Source organism: Amblyraja radiata, chromosome 13 (assembly GCF_010909765.2).
Source record: "Amblyraja radiata isolate CabotCenter1 chromosome 13, sAmbRad1.1.pri, whole genome shotgun sequence".
In the NCBI taxonomy this organism is placed as follows: Eukaryota; Metazoa; Chordata; class Chondrichthyes; order Rajiformes; family Rajidae; genus Amblyraja; species Amblyraja radiata.
Genome location: NC_045968.1, coordinates 40,430,363 through 40,453,803, shown reverse-complemented (window position 1 = coordinate 40,453,803; position 23,441 = coordinate 40,430,363). Strand labels below are relative to the sequence as shown.

At 45.5% G+C, this 23,441-nt stretch overlaps 1 protein-coding gene across 3 annotated transcripts in view; it reads right to left on the bottom strand.

Annotated features, from left to right (window-relative positions):
* Window positions 1–23,441, bottom strand: part of hltf (helicase like transcription factor) — a 53,569-nt gene extending 30,128 nt beyond the window's left edge. For all 3 annotated transcript variants that reach the window (XM_033031871.1, XM_033031872.1, XM_033031873.1), the window contains exons 1-9: window positions 23,309–23,441; window positions 17,926–18,160; window positions 16,567–16,733; window positions 10,826–10,959; window positions 8,132–8,232; window positions 6,841–6,915; window positions 4,837–5,028; window positions 3,989–4,072; window positions 3,221–3,308 (exon numbers count right to left, since the gene is read on the bottom strand). In XM_033031871.1, the coding sequence (XP_032887762.1) occupies window positions 3,221–3,308; window positions 3,989–4,072; window positions 4,837–5,028; window positions 6,841–6,915; window positions 8,132–8,232; window positions 10,826–10,959; window positions 16,567–16,733; window positions 17,926–18,160; window positions 23,309–23,316 (1,084 nt within the window). In that variant the 5' untranslated portion in view covers window positions 23,317–23,441. The remainder of the gene's footprint in view (window positions 1–3,220; window positions 3,309–3,988; window positions 4,073–4,836; window positions 5,029–6,840; window positions 6,916–8,131; window positions 8,233–10,825; window positions 10,960–16,566; window positions 16,734–17,925; window positions 18,161–23,308) is intronic.

Below are 23,441 nucleotides of genomic sequence, written 5' to 3'. Positions count from 1 at the left end.
TCCAAAAATAGCGAGGCCCATAGGAAGATAGCATGCAGTGTCTGTCTCTGACTGTGGGGATATCAAGAACTAGAGGGCATATGTTTAAGGTGAGAGTAGGAAGATTTAATAGGAACCTGAGGGCCATCTGATGACTAGAATGTGGCTAATATTGTGCTCTTAAAGAAGAGACCTATAGATGAGCAAGCCTAATATCTGTGGCAGGAAAGTTACTGGAGAGGATTCTTTGAGGTATAAGATATACATGCATCTGGAAAGATAGGGTTTGATTAGGGAAAGTCAGCATGGTTTTGTAGGTGAAAGATCATGTCTCACAATTTTGATAGAGGATTTTGAAAAAGCAACCAAGAAAGTTAATGAAGGCAGTGCCGTAGACATTGTCTAAGGTATATAGACTTCATCAAGGCTTTTGACAAGGTTCAGCATGGTAAGCTGCTCTAGAAGGTTGGACTGCATGGAATCTAGGGAGATAGACACAGGAAACTGGAGTAACTCAGCAGGACAGGCAGCATCTCTGGAGGGAAGGAATGGGTGACGTTTCGGGTCGAGACCCTTCTTCAGACCGATGTCAGGGGAGTGGGCGGGACAGAGATAGAATGTAGTCGGAGACAGTAAGACTGGTGGGAGAACTGGGAAGGGGGAGGGGATGGAGATAGAGGAAAAGCAAGAAAAGTTAGAGAAGTCAATGTTCATATCGCTGGGGTGTAAGCCACCTAAGCAAAATATGAGGTGCTGTTCCTCCAATTTGCACTGGGCCTCACTCTGACAATGGAGGAGGCCCAGGACAGAAAGGTCAGATTGGGAATGGGAGAGGGAATTAAAGTGCTGAGCAATCCGGAATCCAGGGAGAGCTAGCTAACTGGATATAGCATTGTCTTTGTGGTAGAAAACAGGATGGTGGTGGAAGATTGATTTTTGGACTGGAGGCTTGTAACTAGTGGTGTGCCTCAGGGGTCAGAGCTGGTCCATTGCTGTTGCTATCTATACTCACGATTTGGATGAGAATGTGCAAGGCATGATTGTAAGTTTGCAGATGACACTAAAATGGGCGATATTGTAGACAACGAAGATGGTTATCAAGAATTAGTGGGATCTTGATCGGTGGGCCGACGGTTGACTAAAGGGCCTGTCCCACTGCGGTGCCTAATCCGCGAGTTCAGAAGAGTTTGCCCTCGACTCAAACTCGCAGCATGGTTGACACGTGGTCCTAGGAGGACCTATGATTTGCTAGGTTGCAGAAAATTTTTCAGCATGTTGAAAATTTTTCCACGAGTAAAATTTCATGGTTCTTTTTAACTCGCAGTGCAGTGGGGTTGCTATTTAGTTATAGGCAGTCGAGGGCAGCCCTATGCAATCTCCTTCACTGACCGGGCATTTTGATTGGCTCATTGAGTTTTCAGGACCAAGGAAAACCGACTGGTAGGTAAAATGCCCGCTAAACTTTATTAAACTTCTTAAAAGTGTCTCCACTCCTTCTCACCCTCTCCCTCACCCCCCCCCCCCCCCCCCCTCCGCGCTCTCTAAAGGACTTACCGTACATTGTGCAGCCATCTTTTACCTTCCTCTTCATCGCGGGTGTGAATTTCAGACAGCGCTTCCCCGCTTTCCCTGACCCCCCCCGCCTTTGCGATGTGTGTGGTGGTGTGGGTGTGTGCGCGCGCGTGGTCGGTCGATCCAGCTCGCGGTTTTCCAGGCGAGTGCCCTCGAGCTTGAAGGTCGAAGGGACTCTTCTTAACTCGCGGATTAGGTCGTCGCAGTGGGATCTAAGAGGTACATAGTTCCACTAAAGTGTTGTTGCAGGTAGATTGGGTGGTGAAGAAGTCTTTTGCCATGCTGGCTTCATTCGTCAGGGAACTGGGTATAGAGCGGGGACCTTATGGTGGTGAGATCACAAGGAGTATTGTGTTCTGTTTTGGTCATCCTGCTGTAGGAAATATGACATTAAGCTAGGAAGTGCGCAAAGATTTACAAGGATGTTCACAGGACTCAAGGACGTGAGCTCTAGGGAGAAGTTGTGCTGGGGAAAGATAGGCGGAATGTACAGAATATTTTTCCCAGGATAGGGGAGTCAAAAACTAAAGGACATAGGTTTAAAATGAGAGTTGAAAGATTTAATAGGAACCAGCGGGAACATTTTAACACAGAGTGGGGTGAGTATATGGAACAAGCTGTCAAAGGATGTGATTGGGGCTGGTACAATAACAACATTTAAAAGACATTCGGACAGGTACGTGGACAGGAAAAGTTTAGAGGGATATAGGCCAGGCACAAACAATTGAGACAACCTTGGATGGGGCATCTTGTGCAAAATGGACAAGGTTGGGTCAAAGGGCCTGTTTCCATGCTGGATGTCTCTGTAACTCGGGTCGACACGGTGGTGCAGCGGTAGAGTTGCTGCTTTACAGCGCCAGAGACCCGGGTTCGATCGCAACTACGGGTGCTGTCTGTACAGAGTTTGTATGTTCTCCACGTGACTGCTTGGGTTTTACCCAGGTGTTCCGCAGGCGTACAGGCTTGTAGGTTAATTGGCTTCAGTAAAGATTGTAAATTGTCCCTAGTGTGTAGGAAAGTGCTGGTGTACAAGGTGATCACAGGTCAGCATGGACTCAGTGGGCCGAAGGTCCTGTTTCCACACTGTAACTCGACTCTGTAACTAAACTAGACTCTGAAAATTAACAAGCTGGATAGGTGTCAAAGTGAATCCAAAATAAGGAATAATCCTAAACTCTAAAATAATTAGAAGCAAATTAAAAGGACAGATGTGACAGGCTCATACCACAATGTGATCAATTTGCCTTTGACACCACCAACCCCCAGCCAAGTTACGCTCATACATTAAAACTTGCCACTTGTGGAGCTAAGGTGTTGGAAAGAGTTGGTGGAAGAAGGGTTGCCATGGAAATGAAATTGTATCTCTTGGTATAGAACAACACAGTCAGATGAATAAAGTCGCTCACACGTATAACTTTTAAAATAAATACATCAAAAAGCGAAGTTGCAATTTTCAATGGTAAGTATTCTTACCAGAAATGACAAGAAGTATTACATTTTACAACTCAACCCAGGTCTACCAAGCTATTAGGCCTACCAACTCAGGCCTACCAAGCCTCCTAGCTAGCTACAGATTTTACCACACCATAAAATTAGGTTATCCTAATGGTAGCCTGTTGTTTGCTAAAATCCATGTTCATTGATCATACTGAAAGGACGAAGCATTTACCAGATTGTACTTCAGAAGTACTGGATGGTGCCTTGTTGGACCTTTCTGTGCAAGTCTTTCCCGTCATTTCCATGTAGCCAGATAATTCCTACATTTGGGAGGATGGAAAGCCAATGTTTATTATTTTCAAGGTTTATCCTGGTAGCTAAAAGTTTTACAACACCACAAAGTTAGGTTGTCCTAGAACTACAGATTTGTAGTTCATGAGCTTAGTATTAACACAAGGAGTACAATGCAGTTTAGGCCTCACGATACTTTAGTCTTACACCATGGGAACAGACCCTTCAGCCCACTGAGTCCATGCCGGCCATCGATCACCCGTTCACACTAATTCAATGCTATCCCACTTTCTCATTCACTCCCCACACACTAGACGTAATTAACATACAAACCTAAGCGCCTTTGGGATATGGAAGGAAACCAGAGCAACCGGAGGAAACCCAGGGAGATCGTGCAAACTCCACACAGACAGCACCCAGGATCGAACTGGATCTCTGGCGCTGCGAGGCAGCAACTCCACCAGCTGAGCCACTCTAACTTAATTTCTTGTAACTAGTGACTTAAAATAGGGGCAGCACAGTGGCACAGCCAGTAGACAATAATGCATGGGGCCATTGTAAAAGAACAATATCAGTCATTCATCTATTTACTATCTATTAAAATTATTTGACCATTAATAGCTTCAACCATTGCATAGTGACATCTCTTCAGTAATAATCATTGTGGCCCTAATTCAACCCAATGGAATACATCGGGATAAAGTCCTACCTCCGTTGTATATTTTTCAATAGGAAGCGGCTTTCCACGGTGATGGTTGCTGAGGATTACCGCAATGGTCGACAGTGTTTTTCCCTAGAAAAAATACAAAGCAGTATCCTTATTGTGAGATTAGAAGAGTCAAGAGTTTAACTGTCATATGAACCGATACCTGAGCAATTCAGATCTTACTTGCAGCAGCAAGCACATTGTGGATTGTGTGTAAGCAGCGTTTTGTGAATGGGAAACAAGATTGTACAGTTATCATCCCTGCCCCAATTCCAAATATATTAAAAGAGAAGATAGACACAAAAAACTGGATAACTGAGCGGGATAGGCAGCATTTCTGGAGAGAAGGAATGGGTGACATTTTGGGTCTAGACCCTTTTTCAGCAATCTGAAGAAGGGTCTCGACCCGAAACGTCAGGCATTCCTTCTCTCCAGAGATGCTGCCTGTCCCGCTGAGTTACTCCAGCTTTTTGTGTCTATCTTGGTTTAAACGAGCATCTGCAGTTCCTTCTTGCATATTAAAAGATAAAACAGCCTTGGTGTACTTTCACATGAGATGGTAAAGGGAGAACATTTTAACCTTTGAATAAGTAATGGGCACCACCGGAATACGACACCAGTTATGGGTGATAAGCTGATACAAGGCGATATGGGTGAAACGGGGGATACGGAGTGATTTGGGTGATACAGGGATATACAGGGGATTCAGGGTGATATAGGCGATACAGCTACTAAGGTGATATAATGTGATATGGGTGATAAGTTGATGCAATGTGATAAGGATGGTATGAATAAGGGTTCTACAAGATGAGGTAATACAGGGCGATATAGATAGAGGAACGGTCTCTTACCAGGCCCATGTCATCGGCCAGGATGCCCCCGCGAACACTTTCGGGTCTCTCGCGCTCGGCAAAGTTTGTCAGCAGGTTGTAGTACATGTTACTCCTCTGCTCCCAGAACGGGGGGAGGTCAGTATTGTTCTCCCTCAGTATCATCCAGGCCAACGCCTGCTTCTGGTGAGGCAGCAACGGTGTGAGGACTGCCTGCCAACGAAAACCGTCCAAACACTGTAACCTCACGTGCTGGAAGAAGGTGCTTCAAGGGCAGTTTCCACTGACGTGTAAATCAAACAGCCGAAGAGAGTTTAGCTTAGTTTAGAACACAAATCACTTGTACCAAAGAACAGTGGAAAACGTTTGCTTTGGCAAAAAAAGAGTTGGCTCTTGCCTCTGCTTTAGAGAGCGAGACCTCTGACCTAGAGACTCTGACACACCCAAATCATTGCCATATTTTATGATCTGACCCGCTGAGTTGCTCCAGCACTCTGTGCCTATCTTCATAATCCAGCATCTGCAGTTCTTCGTTTCTACAAATCTCCCCCCATTCTTCCGCAGTCCAGTGGATATAGGCCTAAGCAAAACACAAACGTGCTGGAGGAACTCAGCAGGCCAGGTAGCATCTGGGGAGGGAACGTACAGGCGACACTTCGGGGTCGGTTTCTTTTTCAGGCTGATGGGTCTCGACCTGAAACGTCGCCTGTCCAACCCCAGCCAAGATCTTGCCTGACCCACTGAGTTCCTCTCACGCTTTGTATTTTGCTTAGGATTTTAGCATCTGCAGTCTCTTGTGTCTTCAAGGTGGTGAATCTGTGGAATTCATTACCACAGACCATGTGAAGGCAGAGATTGATAGATTCATGATTAGTACGGTTGTCAAGGGTTATGGGGAGAAGGCAGGAGAATGGGGTTGAAAGGAAAAGATAGATCAACTATGATTGAATGAGCCGAATAGCCTAATTCTGTTCCTATACCTTATAACATGAACTTATGGCATAGCCTCAGAATAAAAGGACGTACCTTTAGAAAGGAGATGAGGAGGGATTTCTCTAGTCAGAGGGTGAAGTCAAATACCTTCCAAAGGTCCGGGTAGACAGCATCCACTGCCCTAACCTTATCAATCACCTTCATTATACTCTCAAAAACACAATCAAGTTCGACTCTGCACAAAGTCATGCTGACTCTCCCCAATTAATCCATTCTTTTCCAAATGTAAATCCTATATCTAAGAATCCTCTGCAACAGCTTCCCTGCCACTGATGCAAGGCCCTATTTCCCATCTTCATTGAAGGAACAATATTGGCTACCCTCCAAACCTCTGGAACCTTGACCAGAGCTACAGAAGATACAAAAATCTTTGTCAAAGTAGACGATTTCCGTCAGGGAACAAAAATCTGGGTCAACATTAATCACTGTGGTGGGCCACGAGTCAAAAATTGGGCCCAATTCCATAAAAGCAATTATTTAAGACCAAGATAAACTGTTCTGAAGAGTCAACATCCGTGCATGTGGGTCAGTAATGTCATGGGTAAATGTGTGCGCAGTAAATTGGCAACACCGATCAATTGGAGGACGGTGCCACAGGGCTTGCGCGGGGACAAGGTACGTTTTGCAGCAGCCATTATTTAGGTTACTGAGATGGACAATGCTCTGTTTTGTTCTAGCCTTTTCCTACCCCCAGTATCCTCCACCTACTCTACTTTCAGTCTGAAGAAGGGTTCCAACCCAAAACCCAATTTCTATTCAACTATTCCTTTTCTCCAGAGATGTTGCCCGACCCACTGAGTTGCTCCAGCGCGTTATGTCTGTCTTCTGTGCAATGTCCGTTGATGTTTAGTAAACTAGTGTTTAAATACTTACTCTGTTGTCATTATTGATCTGTGCAACACATAACACAAAGTACAAAAATTAACAATTCCCATTTCTATAGCTTTTTGGTGTGAAAAATTCCAAGTTGCTTCACAGTAGCTCAAAAGACTTCACAATTATATGTATTTCCCCAAAAGCGTTTCATATTACCTTAGCCGGTTCAATTTCCTGAGTCTTATCATGCTCCTTCAGATCTTCAAATATCTTGTCAAATTCATTCTTTAGCTGTAAAAAGAAATGAACAATTCTCATGTGGAGCAGCAAAAGAACAATTATTCTCTGTATTTCCCTGGAGGTCGACCACTGTTTGGGACAAGGATCGTTGGGGCATTCGTCAGGCCTGGGTCGCCCGCCACAGTAACAGGAACCCGCCTGAAGATGAAATCCGCCGAGCCCGGCCCCTGCTCGTCCCTGAGAGGAGGGCGGAGGGAGTCGGCAACGTCAGATGCAAGAACACAGGGTCAGTAAGAAGAACAGGGGGTCTTATCTTCTGTGCCCTCAAGATTGGCTGCAGGAGGAACCCCTGGGGCACAAAGGTTGAAGGTGGCCGGGGTAGCAGAGGACAACAGTTCACTGGACGATCCGGACAGAGGAGACGGCTGCAAAGGGGCCGGCAGCTGGGACTTTGAAAATGGTGCCATAACCGGGTAACTTGAATAGATGGTCTCAGTACACTTTACACTTAATCAGCAATTGTGTTTATTTATAGTAATAATTTACTGAACTGTATGCAAATAAGAGAATTTCACCTCGCTGCATGTGATAATAAAGAACCATTGTTGATTACTTGATTAGTACGGGTGTCAGGGGTTATGGGGAGAATGGGGTTGACAGGGAAAGATAGATCAGCCATGATTGAATCGAGCATTAGACTTAATGGGCCAAATGGCCTAATTCTACTCCTATAACTTATGAACCATTGAGTTAACAATCATGCAATTATGCTGGCTAGTACCTCAGGAAATATCAAATATTTTAATTCCATATCAGTTGTAGCTTGGAACAGTGCTCCATTTTTTTAGTTAAGTTTAGTTTAGTTTAGAGATACAGCATGGAAGCAGGCCCTTTGGCCCACCGAGTCGGCAACGACCAGCAATCCCCGTTACACTAGCACTATCCCACACACGAGGGAAATTCTACGATTTTTCACCAAAGGCCAATTAACCGACAAGCCTGTATGTCTTTGGGAGGAAACCGGAGCACCCAGAGGAAACCCACACGGTCACGGGAAGAACGTACAATCTCCATACAGGCCGCGCCCGTAGTCAGGGTTGAATGCGGGTCTCTGGCGCTGTAAGGCAGCAGCTCTACCACCGCAACACCATGCCGCTCCACTTGTATATCAGCCTGGTTGCAAAATATGTGTGGAAGCTCCCTGAAGGTGATGTGGCTAATTCGACTAAGGTAACTGAGGAACTGCCGTGTTGAACTAAACGCTCACCTGTTCTGCTGTCATCTGCACTGCTGTGTGCACAGGAGCTTTGTAGCTTGGTCCAGCTCTTGCAGAACCCATTCCAGACCACGCTTCAGCAATCCCACTGCCTGTTAACAACATGAAAGGTCAGGCTGCTATACATCCCAGCGATTTGTCTGCATCAACCAAATACAAGTGCTGTCCATGGGCACAAAGTGCTGGTGTAACTCAACGGGTCAGGCAGCGTCTCTGGAGAAAAAGGATGGGTGACGATGCAGGTCGGAACCCTTCTTCAGATTCTGTCCACACTGTCTACACCACACACTATATCAATTGTTAATAAAAGTTCAGGTTTAGTTTGGTTCATACAGTGCGAAAACAGGCCCTTCAGCTTACTGAGTCTGGGCTGGCCAGCAATCCCTGCGCACTTAACACTATCCTACACACATTATGGACAATTTTACCAAGCCAATTAACCTACAAACCTGAACGTCTTTCAAGCAGGGATGAAACCGGAGCACCTGGGGAAAACCCACGAGGGTCACAGGGAGAACGTACAAACTCCATACAGACAGCACCTGTTGTCAGGATCGAACCTAGATCTCTGGCGTTGCACGGCAGCAACTCTACCGCTGCTCCATTGTTTATCCTTCCAACGTTTGGTCATACAACTACAGAAGGGAGGGAGACACGTTGAAGGGAGGTGAATAAAATCGCAGAAGATGCTGATATTCAGCACGGTTTATGTTGAAGAGGAGGTTTAGTAGGGAGGTGCATGATGCCTGAAGTAGACGGATAAAGTGTTACTGATTCAACAAGAGTACACCAGAGTCTGAAAACTGTTGAATTCGGGGCACACTGGGAACTTGAGTGTTAGAGGTAAATCTAGTCTGACACATTATGTTCATAAGTTCTAGGAACAGAATTAGGCCATTCAGCCCATCGTCGACTCTGCCATTTAATCATGGCTGATCTATCTTTCCCTTTCAAGATCATTCTCCTGCCTTCTTCTCGTAACCCCTGACACCCTTACCAATCAAGAATCTGTCAATCCCCACCCTAAAAATATCCATTGACTTGGCCTCCACGCACGTCTGTAATAATGAATTCCCCACCCTCTAACTAAATAAATTCCCCCTCATCTCCTTTCTAAAGCTGCATCCTTTTACTCTGTGGCTGTGCCCTCTGGTCCTCGACTCTCCCACTAGTGGAAACATCCTCTCCACATCCACTCTATCCAGGTCTTTCACTGTTCGGTAAGCTTCAATTAGGTCCCCCCCACCTCATCCTTCTACACGCCAGCAGATACAGGCCATCAAACACACATTATTGAAGGATTGCTGCAGTGTGGGGAAGCCATTCTCTGTTGGTCCCGGACTTACCCTCACAGGTTGGAGTGAAAGATCCTAAAGCTCATTCATGACAGGTTTAGTGCCCTGGTCAACATTAACCACACAGCCAACAAGTATAAATAATCTACAAATCTTTCCCCTGCACGGGAGACCCGACCTTTTCTTTGTCGGGTCTCCGTTGTCGTTGGGGCTGCAACGTGGAGCGGCCTCCAACAGGAACGACCTGGGGTTCCAGCTGCGGAGCTGCCGACTACTCACCGTCACGGGGCTGGCCGAGTCCGGAGCGGGTGGAGCTGTGGTTGAGCACTGCTGCCACCCGACCTCCGGAGCTTCGGAGGCTGCAACTGCGGGTTTGGCGGACGGCGGCACAGGGAGCCCTGCTGGGTGACCGCTTTTCGGGGCTTCCGCAACGGCGACTTCTCCCGCCCGAGTTGCGGGGTTGAAGAGCACCTGAGCGGGGCCTTACACCATCGCCCCGCGCGGCTTGGAATGGCCGCGGGACTCTGCGAGCGCGCGCCGGGGGCTCTAACACCAAGACCCGGTGTGCGACCTTGCATCACCCGGCGTGGCTTTAATGGCCGCGGGACAATCGCCATCGCCAGCTGGGGGCTTTGACTTTGACTCTGACTCTGACATCGGGGGGGAGAGTGCAGTGGAGAGAAGTTTTTTTTGCCTTCCATCACAGCAATGTGATGGATGTATGTGTAAACTGTGTTGTGTCTCGGGTCTTTTTGTTTTGTAATGTATGGCTGCAGAAACGACATTTCGTTTGGACTTCAAGGGGTCCAAATGACAATAAATTGAATTGTATTGTATTGTATTGTATTGTATTGTAATCTTAGGGTGGAAACTGGTTGCGATCATCGCTACTACAGTGATTCAATTTCAAAATGCCCTCAATTACATAAAGAGATGTAACATCACAATAGGAATTGTGGAACTACAAGTCTGATTTCCTGTCAGAAGCAGACCTGCAAGAATGCTGATCAAATAGACTTGTTTTTATTGATGGGTTGGGAGCATTGTGCAGTGTACAATATAGGTGGTCACCTGTTCATACTAGTTCTCTGTCATCCCACTTTCTCATCCACTCCCTACACATTAAGGCAAATTTATAGAGGCCAATTAACCTACAAACCTGTACGCCTTTGGAGTGTGGGAGGAAACCGGAGCACCTGGAGAAAACCTGCGCGGTCACTGGGAGAACGTATAAATTCCGCAGACAGCTCCCGTAGTCAGGATCGAACCCTGGTCTCTGGTGCTGTGAGGCAGCAGCTCTACCGCTGCCAGTGTCAACTTAAGACTCCTCACCTCAGACAAGAACCCCCCCCCCCCCCCCCACGGAGTCTGTGGACCGATGGGATTTTACCTTTGTTGTGCGGTGCCAGTTTGAAGCCGTGAATCTTCAGTTTCTCCAGAACAGCGGCGCGGTTTTCCTCTTTGCCCCAGAAGGAAAGCTGCACGGGCATGGTGAACACATTGTTAGCACCGTACGGGACAACCCTGAGGGGAAAAGAAAGAAGACGGTAGTGATTCAGTCATCGCCCACTCCACCCCCGCACGATCCAAAGATGGCCCCGGAGCGTGGCGATTCTTTGCCTGTGCCACCCTGAGAAGGATCTGTTATCATCCCATACAATCGTTCTACTCTTTTAAATCTTATAGTTTAGAGATACAGCACGGAAACAGGCCATTCGGCCTGCCGACTCCGTGCCAACCAGAGATCCCCATACACCTGCACTATTCTACACACTAGGGGCAATTTACAATTTATACCAAAACCAAATTAATCTTTGGAATGTGGGAGGAAACCGGAGAACCTGGGTTATACCCACGCGGTTAGAGGGAGAAGGTACAAACTCTGTACAGACAGCACCCGTAGAAACATAAAAAATAGGTGCAGGAGTAGGCCATTCGGCCCTTCGAGCCTGCACAGCCATTCAATATGATCATGGCTGATCATCCAACTCAGTATCCTGTACCTACCTTCTCTCCATACCCCCTGATCCCTTTAGCCACCAGGGCCACATCTAACTCCCTCTTAAATATAGCCAATACACTGGCCTCAGCTACCTTCTGTGGCAGTGAATTCCAGAGATTCACCACTCTCTGTGTGAATTTTCTTTTTCTCATCTCGGTCCTAAAAGATTTCCCCCTTATCCTTAAACTGTGACCCCTTGTTCTGGACTTCCCCAACATCGGGAACAATCTTCCTGCATCTAGCCGGTTCAACCCCTTAAGAATTTTGTAAGTTTCTATAAGATCCCCCCTCAATCTTCTAAATTCTAGCGAGTACAAGCCGAGTCTATCCAGTCTTTCTTCATATGAAAGTCCTGACATACCAGGAATCAGTCTGGTGAACCTTCTCTGTACTCCCTCTATGGCAAGAATGTCTTTCCTCAGATTAGGAGACCAAAACTGTACGCAATACTCCAGGTGTGGTCTCACCAAGACCCTGTACAACTGCAGTAGAACCTCCCTGCTCCTATACTCAAATCCTTTTGCTATGAATGCTAACATACCATTCGCTTTCTTCACTGCCTGCTGCACCTGCATGCCTACTTTCAATGACTGGTGTACCATGACACCCAGGTCTCGTTGCATCTCCCCTTTTCCTAATCGGCCACATAGAAACATAGAAAATAGGTGCAGGAGTAGGCCATTCGGCCCTTCGAGCCTGCACCGCCATTCAATATGATCATGGCTGATCATCCAACTCAGTATCCCGTACCTGCCTTCTCTCCATACCCCCTGATCTCTTTAGCCACCAGGGCCACATCTAACTCCTTCTTAAATATAGCCAAAGAACTGGCCTCAACTACCTTCTGTGGCAGAGAGTTCCAGAGATTCACCACTCTGTGTGAAAAATGTACGGTATCCCAGGTACGGGATACTGAATGTTTTTTTCACCATTCAGATAATAGCCTACTTTCCTGTTTTTGCCACCAAAGTGGATAACCTCACATTTATCCACATTATACTGCATCTGCCATGCATTTGCCCATTTACCCAGCCTATCCACGTCACCTTGCAGCCTCCTAGCATCCTCCTCACAGCTAACACTGCCCCCCAGCTTCGTGTCATCCGCAAACTTGGAGATGCTGCATTCAATTCCCTCGTCCAAATCATTAATATATATTGTAAATAGCTGGGGTCCCAGCACTGAGCCTTGCGATACCCCACTAGTCACTGCCTGCCATTCTGAAAAGGACCCGTTTATTCCTACTCTTTGCTTCATGTCAGCCAGCCAGTTCTCTATCCACATCAATACTGAACCCCCAATACCGTAGTCAGGATCAAACCCAGATCTCTGGCATTGTAAGGAAGCAACTCTACCGCTGCACTGCCGTGTCACACTTTTATCCTACTTGTTAGTATAGCAGCATTTCTAAATGTTCAATACATGCTGAGAACTATGTTCTGCACTCTGGATTTTCACCTTTGTTCTACATGTTGTACTTGAGTTTGACTTGATTGTATTTATGTATAGTGTATTTGATCTGTTTGGATGTTTCCACCAATGGGTGAGTCTAGGACCAGAGGGCACAGCCTCAGAATAAAAGGACGTACCTTTGGAAAGGAGTTGAGGAGGAATTTCTTTAGTCAAAGGTGGCGAATCTGTGGAATTCATTGACATGGATGGCTGTGGAAATCTGCTCCTATGACATGAACTATAGCATGCAAAACAATGCTTTTCACTTCACCTCAGTACACGTGGCAATATAATAAACCCAAAACCTAAACCATTCCCCAAGTCAGTGACTGAAATTATACTGTTAGTAAAACCACAGCCGACAGCAAAACTGCAGCGTTGCAACCAAGCATGGAAACGCATCTCAGCGGCGCAATGGTGTCCAGACGCTGCAGGAATCCCCCTCTGTCAATGTACGACGCTCCAAACTCCGCTTCAGGCTCTGGGGCGTCAACACCAGTAGAGCAATCGCCACGGGACTGAGATCATTACCTCCCCCCCCCCCCCCTCATCACCCACCACTGCAAAGTTAACTTCTCAACTCCGTGCTGCAGCCGGTAGTCCCAAGTTGTATTTTTCAAAATGTCAGCGTCGCGGGGGCTCAGCAAAACAAATAATAACACTGAAGACTAATTCTACAAACCAAGGAGGCAAGCTGCCACCCTGCAGCTTAAACCACTGCTGATGTGGAGATGGGACTAGGAAGCATTCCCGATAGAGCAGCCTGGCATATTCATTGCCAGACTCTACATTACTCCCATTTAAAAATTCAGCATTTCAATTTGATCCCCCGAAGCAGGCATGATTAATAATGAGTCGAGAGCCCTACCACGCCACCTGATTTTCTTCACGATTCAATTCAATAGCAAAGAAAATCAGATGAATGATAAACAAGACAACCAATTTGTTACCAAAGATTGTCACTCTCCTCTAATTAGTTTAGTTTAGAAATACAGTGCGGAAACAGGTCATTCAGCCCACTAAGACCGCCCCGTCCAACGGTCCACACACACTAACACTATCTTACCCATGCTAGACAATTTACAATTTTACCACAGCCAATTAACCTACAAACCTGTACGTCTTTGGAGTGTGGGAGGAAACCAGAGCACCTGGAGAAAACCCACGCGGTCACAGGGAGACCGTACAAACTCCGTACAGACAGCACCCATAGTCAGGATCGAACACAGGTCTCTGGCGCAGTAAGGCAGCAACTCCACCGCTGCCCCACTGTGCTGCCCTGAGTCCTTCCAGCAGTGATTTTGCTGGTAAGGATCATCACACACACTGATCCAAACCTCTTAATTCAGGCATCTTTCTGGTAAACCTCCTCTGTACTCTTTCCATAGCCTCCATATCCTTCCTGTAACAGGACGACCAGAACTGCACACAATATTCCTCATCTACATGTGATAAGAAGTACCACTGAACAAGCAGCTTCCTTACATACAATTTCATTCACATATTTTAAATCAAAGATCAGAAATTCCCTTACCCCATGGAAGACACTATTACAACCCATCAAGTCTATGCAGGCTCCATTCACAGATTCAACATTCTACCATTCACCTGCACACAATTGGCAATTTATAGCAACCAATAAACCTGTCGATTTGAACCGTTAAAATTGCCAAGTTCAGCATGGCACCATGTTTAAAAAAGGTGCGACTAAGATTCATCATTCCTTCATAGTCATATAGCATGAAAACAGGCCCTTTGACCCAGCATGCCTCGGCCGACCAACATGCCCCATCTGCACTAGCCCCACCTGCTTGTGTTTGGTCCATATCCCTCTAAACCTTTCCTGTCCATTTACCTGTCCAAATGTAGTTTAAATGTTGGTATAATTTCTGCCTCAACTACCCCTCCTCCAGCAGCTCATTCCACCCGCTGTGTGAAAAGGTTGCCACTCAAATGCCTTTCAAATCTTTCCCCTCTCACCTTCAACCTATATGCTCTGGGTAAACTACTGTGCATCTTATCTATTTATTCACCTCATGATTTTATACACCTCGATAAGATCACTGCTATACACCGTAAGATCGCTGCCTTAAGATCACTTCTCATCCATCTGTGCTCCAAGGAATAAAGTCATAGCCTGTCCAACCTCTTCCCAAAGCTCAGGCCCTCAAATCCTGGCCACATCCTCATACCTCACAAAATGCAACACCTCACACTTAACAACATTTAGGCTGTGGGCCGAGGTGCTTTTTCGTTTAAGTTCGTGTCCCAAATCACGTAACTACCTGAATTTTTAGCATATTGTGTAAAAATATTATAGAAATCATACCTAAAACTCGTCAAGAACAAAACCTGCACATATTTTTAAAATACGAGAGAAACCTCCAATTTGCCGAGTAGTAATTGTCCAATCAATGCACGTTTGACATTGCGTCGGAAGCCAATTGACCAATCACGCGCTTTGTTTCATGGTAGCTATGCAGTGAGTACTCTGGGATCATGGCTGCCTCCTAATTACATCAAAACAATAGCAAGGTTTCGAAGGAATAAAGGTAATGCTAACCTTGCTGATAATTTTGTTTGACAATTGATTTATCTTTGTAAAGTTATGATGTGAACTGTTAAATAAAAATGATAAATAAAAATGTAGAGCTAGGGTTAGGATTAGGATCGGTCGGTCGGTCGGGCCGCCAGTGGATGCTGTGAAGGATCGGTCGGGCCGCCGGTAAGTGCTGTAAAAGATCGGGTGGACTGTCGGGCCCCGGTGGATGCTGCGAGGGGCGGGGCGGACTGTCGGGCCCCGGTGGATGCTGCGAGGGGTGGGGCGGACTGTCGGCCGGCCGGTGTTGCAACAAGCGAGCTGGACTGACGGAGCCGGCGCTATGAGGGTGCTGAAGGCTGCCCAGGCGACGTGCAGGGTAGTGCTGCTCCCCACCATCATCACCATGGTGATCCAGAAGGGCATGCTGGCCGAGATGGACTCGCTGAGCGGCCACACATACGGAGCACACAGCCGGTCCCAAAGTGGCTCCAGCTCCAGCTGTGGGCAACTCTGGAAGGGGGAGGGCGAGTTAGGGTTAGGCATTTTCCCCTCAGTGGAAGATGCCTTAGCCTTCCCCCAGCCTGGCACTGCCCCAGTCCCACTACTGCCATGACCCCCACCCTGCACACTGGCAGTCAGTGGGGTTCAGTAAATGGGTGAACGCACAGGAACTGCCCTCGCCCATTAATTAGGCTGGTTCAGGAGCTGGACCGCTGCGGCAGTCTCATTCAAAATACACACTCACAATTATATTCATCATATTATTTATATAATTATATATAACTCCAGTCATATTCACGTTATATATACATATTAGAAAACGAGATCGTAAAAGTAAGCGCCATCTAGTGTTCGATGCATTGAACACTAGATGGCGCTTACTTTTTCGATCTCATTTTCAAATTAACTTAATTAATTAATGTGCAACTTTTGGCACTGACGAGTTATGACTTCCTTCTCAAATATATTTTATCTAAATCTGTGCAAAATTTCAAGTAGTTCCCAGACATGGGTCACGAAAGTTAAATTCTAGACACATTTTCAATGATCGGCCCACAGCTTAATTAACCCTGTGCGTTAACCAAGTGCATTCCTGGACAATGGGCGTCTCCCAGGAATGAAGATGCCGACTCACCCCTCGATCCTCGCCAGCTTGTTATCCAGGAAGAAGGCCAGTGGAGCTGCCAGCTCACGTTTGATGTGTCCCACCTGTATGCCGTTCACATTATTCACTTGGACCGCATTGTTGTCATATTGATTGTTCGGATCCCGCTGAAGTGCAACCATTTCATTATTGCTCACCTGACAACAACATTAAAAGCAAGTTAACAGCGTAGCAACCCCATACTGTTTAGGCCTCAAACACAGTGAACACAGTCTGTCAGCAAATACATCAGCATCCTCAGTGGGTGCTTCCTACAGCAACGTACGCACTCTACAAACTATGCTCCCTCTCTTTCCAGTGCCCCACCAAGGTGCACATCAAGGTTTACTACATTGTTCCCTTCCCACCAGCTCCATGTCCCCCTATTTCCTCCCTCTGGCGTTACACTTCACTCCTCTTCTCTCCTAATCTGACACCCTTGTGTCTTCCTGCTTCCTTTTGTCACCCTTTATGCTTATTATTTTTTAATAGCTTGATTTCTACATTTAAATCAATTCTGCAACAAGTTAATAACCTTCATAAGTGACGGTAGCACTGTGGTATGTTATAATTAAGTTTTTGCGCTAATTTCTTGTTTTTTATCACATTTCTTTTGGAGATTTTGTGTGTAACTTGTGTATGATTTGCGTTTGTGTTTGTCTGAATCTATGTCCCTCCAAAGGACATGGACACAGACATTATGCCCCCTTAGCGTATTATGTTCAGTTTATGTTACCCTGCCAAAGGATGGATGTCATTAAGTTGGAAAAGAAAGCTGCAGAGAAGTTTTACGAGTTTGTTGCCAGGTCTCGAGGGCCTGAGCTATAGGGAAAGGTTGGGCAGGTTAGGAATTTATTCCTTGGAGTGCAAGACACTGAGGGGTGATCTTATAGAGGAGTATAAGATTATGAGAGGAATAGATGAGGGTGAATGCACAATCCTTTGCTCAGAGCAGGGAATCAAAAACCAGAGGACATAGTGCCCGAGGGGCACTTTTTTCACACGGAGAGTGGTGAGTTCATGAAGCGAGGTGCCAGAGGAGATAGTTGAAATGGGTACTAAAACCATCATTTAAAAGACTTTTGGATAGGTACATGGATAGGGAAGGTTTTAGAAACATAGAAAATAGGTGCAGGATAAGGACCAAATGCGGGCAGATGAGACCAGTGTAGATGGAGCATCTTGGTTGGATTGAGCAAGTTGGACGAAGGGCCTGTTTCCATGCTGTAGAACTCTTTAAATTTTACTTTGTAGCTGTGCCCTACTGTACGTTTGACAATAAACGTGACTTGACAATAACTTAAATACAGGTTAGTACTATCACAATAGGGTGGGAGAAAGAGATCTTACCACACCAGTATAATAACGCAATCCAACTATATTTCCTCGGAGGTTTCCAAATAAGACGGCGGTGTCCAGATCCTCATCTACTGCTGCCGCTGTGTCATCTGCAAGTGTGCGGTTTATCATCTGGGACAACGTCTCCTCTGGATCCACAGCAAAGATATAACTTCCATCGGTGAAGCGAGAGGCAGCTTGCCCCCCCAGGTACTGGGAACTGTACCAATTCCGCCAGGACAGCATGCTACAGAAAGAAAAGCAACACCAACCATGATCTGTGGGAATGGAGCATTTAAACGCACAGTTTATCAGCACCTGAAGTGAACCCTTTTACCACAAGCAGCATGAAGCAGCAGCAATTCTGCTGCACAGGTAGAGCCGCTGCCTCAGAGACCCGGGTGCTGTCAGTGCAGAGTTTGTAAGTTCTCCCTGTGACCATGTGGAATTCCTCCGGGTGTTCCAGTTTCCTCCCACATCCCAAAGACGTGCTGGTTTGTAGATTAATTGGTCTGGTAAAATTGTCCCTAATGTGTGGGGAGTAGATAACATAGAATTGGTGTGAAGAGGTGATCAATGGTTGGTGTTGACTCAGTGGGACAAAGGTACCATGTTGTATTTCTAAGTTAAATTGTAATGCAAAGAGTGGATGAGAAAATGGGAGAATATGGACCTAGTGTGAACAGGTGACTGATAGTCAACGTGGGCTCAATGGAGTCCATGAGTCCAGATACAGACTCCATGCTGTATCTGTAAACTATATATTCACCTAAAATCCTTGATCAATGTTCGGAATGTACTCAGTGGGCCGATAGACCCGTTTCCATGCCGTATCTATTTCTATGTTTCTATGAAGGCAGGCACGGGTTATTGGTTGGGGACGATCAGCCATGATCACAATGAATGGCGGTGCTGGCTCGAAGGGCCGAATGGCCTCCTCCTGCACCTATTTTCTATCTCTAAATTAAATTAATCCTTGACTGCATGCATCATAAAACCTGCAACATTTCATAAATCGTAAATGCATCATAAAACTGCAACGTTTTAATACATGACCTGTAATCTGCTCTGTCTTTAGCTGGTAACATCCCACAGAATGTTTTGAACAACCAGGGTATTTGACTCAGATTAGGAGATGGTTCAACCCACTCCCTTGTTATTTGATCTGTCGACACAGGACCCTTGTCATAATTTGGCTTTCTCCAAGAATAAATGATTCCAAAAAGAGAAAATAACATTGCTGCATCTCTAGACAGCTAAGATGACAAAGGTTGCCAGTTTGTTAAATGAAATATTTCCTGTTAAATCCTACACAAGGATTAAAACACAATTAATACATAAATATGCTTTACTACATAAATCGTAGAGACTGCACAATACAGAAATTATATTTCATCCACACAATGTATATCACAATCTCATTCAATGTCTCAACTTGGCTTCCAAAGTTTTTTAAGTCATTTTAAATGCTCTCTTTCATGCTCCATTCTAAGATTCCCACCTCTTTAAGAAAACCACTATCATCCATCCCGATGCCAACTGTACAAACTTCTAATATGCAGAAGGCACAATAGCTTGAAAGCTTGCACCACCAGATTCAAGAACAGTTCTTTCCTCGCTGTTATCAAACTCGTGAATGTGTCTCTCATAAGCCAAGGAAGCATTCCTGTTCCCCCAATCTACCTCTTCGCAGCCCTGGCATTTTTTTTTATCTGCACTTTCTCTGTGGCTATAACACTATAGTCTACACTCTTTTTCCTTTATCTTTTTGCACTACCTGTAGTAGTTTTAGTTTAGTTTATTGTCAAATGCAACAAAGTACAATGAAAAGCTTTTTGTTACGTGCGTTCTCATCAGCGGAAAGACTAGACGTGACTACAATCCAGCCATCCAGTGTACAGGGTAAAGAGAATAACGTTTGGTGCAAGATAATGTTCAGTAAAGTCAGATTAAAGACAGTCTGAGGGTCTCCAATGAGGTTGATGGTAGCTCAGGACCGTTCTGTAGTTGGTGATAGCATGGTTCAGTTGCCTGATAACAGTTGGGAAGAATCTGTCCCTGAATCTGGAGGTGTGCATTATCACACTTCTGTACCTCTTGCCTATGTATGGTATGAATTTCCTGGGTAGCATGCCAAACAAAGTTATTCATTGTAGATACACACAAAATACAGGAGTAACTCAGCGGGTCAAACAGCATCTCTGGAGAAAAGGAATAGGTAACGTTTTGGGCCGAGACCCTTCCTCAGACTGAGCAAGTCATTTGTTTTTCACTTTATTGAGTTAGATTTAGCTCTTAGGGCTAAAGGAATCAAGGGATATGGCGAGAAAGCAGGAACGGGTACTGATTTTGGATGATCAGCCATGGTCATATTGAATGGCAATGCTGGCTCAAAGGGCCGAATGGCCTACTCCTGCACCTAATTCTATGTTTCTATCTTGGTACACAAGACAATAATAAACCAATACCGTTATACACTTCAAATTCCTAGGAGTTAATATCACCAACAACTTCTCCTGGACCACCCATATCGAAGCAATGCCCAAGAAAGCACACCAACGCCTCTACTTCCTTAAAAGGCTTAGGAAGTTTGGTATGTTACCAACTTCTACAGATGCCGCCATAGAAAGCATTTTATCAGGATGCATCACAGCTTGGTTTGGGAACAGCTCCATCCAAGACTGCAAGAAATTAGCAAATTATGGATGCAGCCCAAACCAACCTCCCTTCTATTGACTCCACTAACACCTCAGGCTGCCTCGGCAAGGCCAGCAGCATAAGCAAGGGCGAGTCGCTCCCTCTTCTCCCCTCTCCCATCAGGCAAAAGGTATTGAAGTGTGAAAACCCACATCTCCAGATTCAGGGATAGATTTTTTCCCAGCTGTTATCAGGCAACTGAATCATCCTACCACAACTACCATCTACCTCAGTGGTGACCCTCAAGACTATCCTTGGTCTTTGTTGGCTTTACCTTGCACTAAACATTATTCCCTTATCATGTATCTATACACTGTAATTGGATCAATTGGAATAATCGATTATCTTTCTGCTGGCTGCATAGCAAGCAACAAAAGCTTTTCACTGTACCTCGGTACACGTGACAATAAGCTAAAGTGAACTGATGTATCGCAAAGATTGAGTTTTATTTGGGTTATAACTATAGGTGCATGTTCTACCAGCAATGTCCTGACATCAAACATCTTCCACAACTTAAGATAATGTTGTTACAGGTAAAAATGCAGGATAGAAATGCACCTGCAAGTCAGTCATAAGAGTCATACAGTGCTACAGCGTGGAAGCAGACCCTTCGGCCCAACTTGCCCACACAGGACATGTCCCAGCTATAGTTTGTCCCACGTTTGTCCCATATCCCTCCAAACCTGTGCTATCCATGTACCTGCCTAACTGTTTCTTAAACGTTGGGATAGTCCCTGCCTCAACGACATCCGCTGGCAGCTGGTTCCATACGCCCACTACCATTTGTGTGAAAATATTATCCCTCTGATTCCTATTAAATAATTTCCCCTTCACCTTAAACCTATGCCCTCTGGTCCTCGATTCACCTACACTGGGCAAGAGACTCTGTGCATCTACCCAATCTATACCTCTCATGATTTTATACACTGTCCTTTTAAATGTCACCAGGTATATACACAGTGCTAACTATCCAATCACATGGAACACATTGTGTATTTTTCTTACCATTGTATTCAAGATTTCATTCTATGTATGAATCCCAAGCTAATTACACTTTCATGGAGATGCTGCCTGTCCCTCGAAGTTATTCCAGCACTTCATATCTACATTTTCTTGAGTGTTGGTATCACTACGAAAAGACACACAACAGCCCAACCATTGTACCCAATAGCATTACAAAACTGAGCATAGATTCATACAGCATGGAAACAGACCCTTTGAAGCAACAACCTCATTTACACTAGTCGCACCTGCCAGTGTTTGGCCCATATCCCTCTAAAGCTATCCTATCCATGTACCTGTCCAAATGTTTCTTAAACCTTGCAATAGTACCTGCCTCAACTATCTCCTCCTGCAGCTCGTTCCATACACTCATCACCCTTTGTGTAAAAAATATTACGCCACAATAGACAATAGATGCAGGAGTAGGCCATTCGGCCCTTGGAGCCAACACCACCATTCACTGTGATCATGGCTGATCAGCCACAATCAGTACCCCGTTCCTGCTCTCTCCCCATATCCTTTGACTCCATTATCTTTAAGAGCTCTGTCTAACTCTCTCTTGAAAGCATCCAGAGAATTGGCCTCCACTGCCTTCTGAGGCAGAGAATTCCACAGATTCACAACTCCCTGGGTGAAAAAGTTTTTCCTCATCTCTGTTCTAAATGGCCTACCCCTTATTCTTAAACTGTGGCCCCTGATTCTGGACTCCCCCAACACCGGGAACATGTTTCCTGCCTCTAGTTTGTCCAATCCCTTAATAATCTTATATGTTTTAATAATATGCCCTCTCATCCTTCTAAATTCCGTATACAAGCCCAGTCGCTCCTTCTTTCAACATATGACGGTTCCGCCATCCTGAGAATTAACCTCGTGAACCTATGTTGCACTCCCTCAATAGCAAGAATGTCTTTCCTCAAATTTGGAGACCAAAACTGCACACAATACTCCAGGTGTGGTCTCACCAGGATCCTGTACAACTGCAGAAGGACCTCTTTGCTCTTATACTCAACTCCTCTTGCTATGAAGGCCAGCATGCCTCAGGTTCCTATCAAATCTTTCCCCTCTCACCTTAAACCTCTGTCCTCTGATTCTCGGTCCCAAAGCAATTAGATTAAAAGCTGTTAGATGGTCTACGTTTAACTCAATCAATGGGGAAAAAGGAACAACGGTCTTCTGGATAATAGATTTTAGGGTTTGCACTTAATTCGAATCTGATGGATATTCTGGGCTCTAGCTGAACTACTAATCCATTTCTCCATTCGTGATTAAAAGGCAATTTAAACCACACGATTGGAAGGGACGGTGAAATATCACTCTGTTTCCTAACATTAATTTGAAGTGATCTGATTCTAACAGGAAATGCTGCCTCTCCACTTCCCTCCCATTAAAAACAAAACCTTTCATTCACTGATTTCTCATTGACGACCCAGGGCCCAAAACAAGGCAATGACTAGGCAGGCAAAACGCCTGCCCCCAGGTTCTTATCTCCCATAAACAATCGACTGTGGATTACAAAACACTAAAGCAAAGCATGATGTGAAGGCTCTGATGGCACAGTATTACGCCAGTATTATGTTTGCAACAGGACACTTGCAGCTAGAAAAAGAGAGCTCTGCAGCCCAGTCCTTACGCAAACGTTTTAAAAGCAAAACGCAGCTCTTAAACCGCAACTCGCACATGAAAGTTGGTTCACTACCTCTGCATATAACGATAAATCTTCAGCACAAAATCAAATCGTTCCCCCCTTGTCAGTGATTTTCCAAAAACAAAAGGCCTGAACTGTAGCAGCGCCGGAGCTCCGTGCTTCCTTTTAGTTTCACATTCGCAGG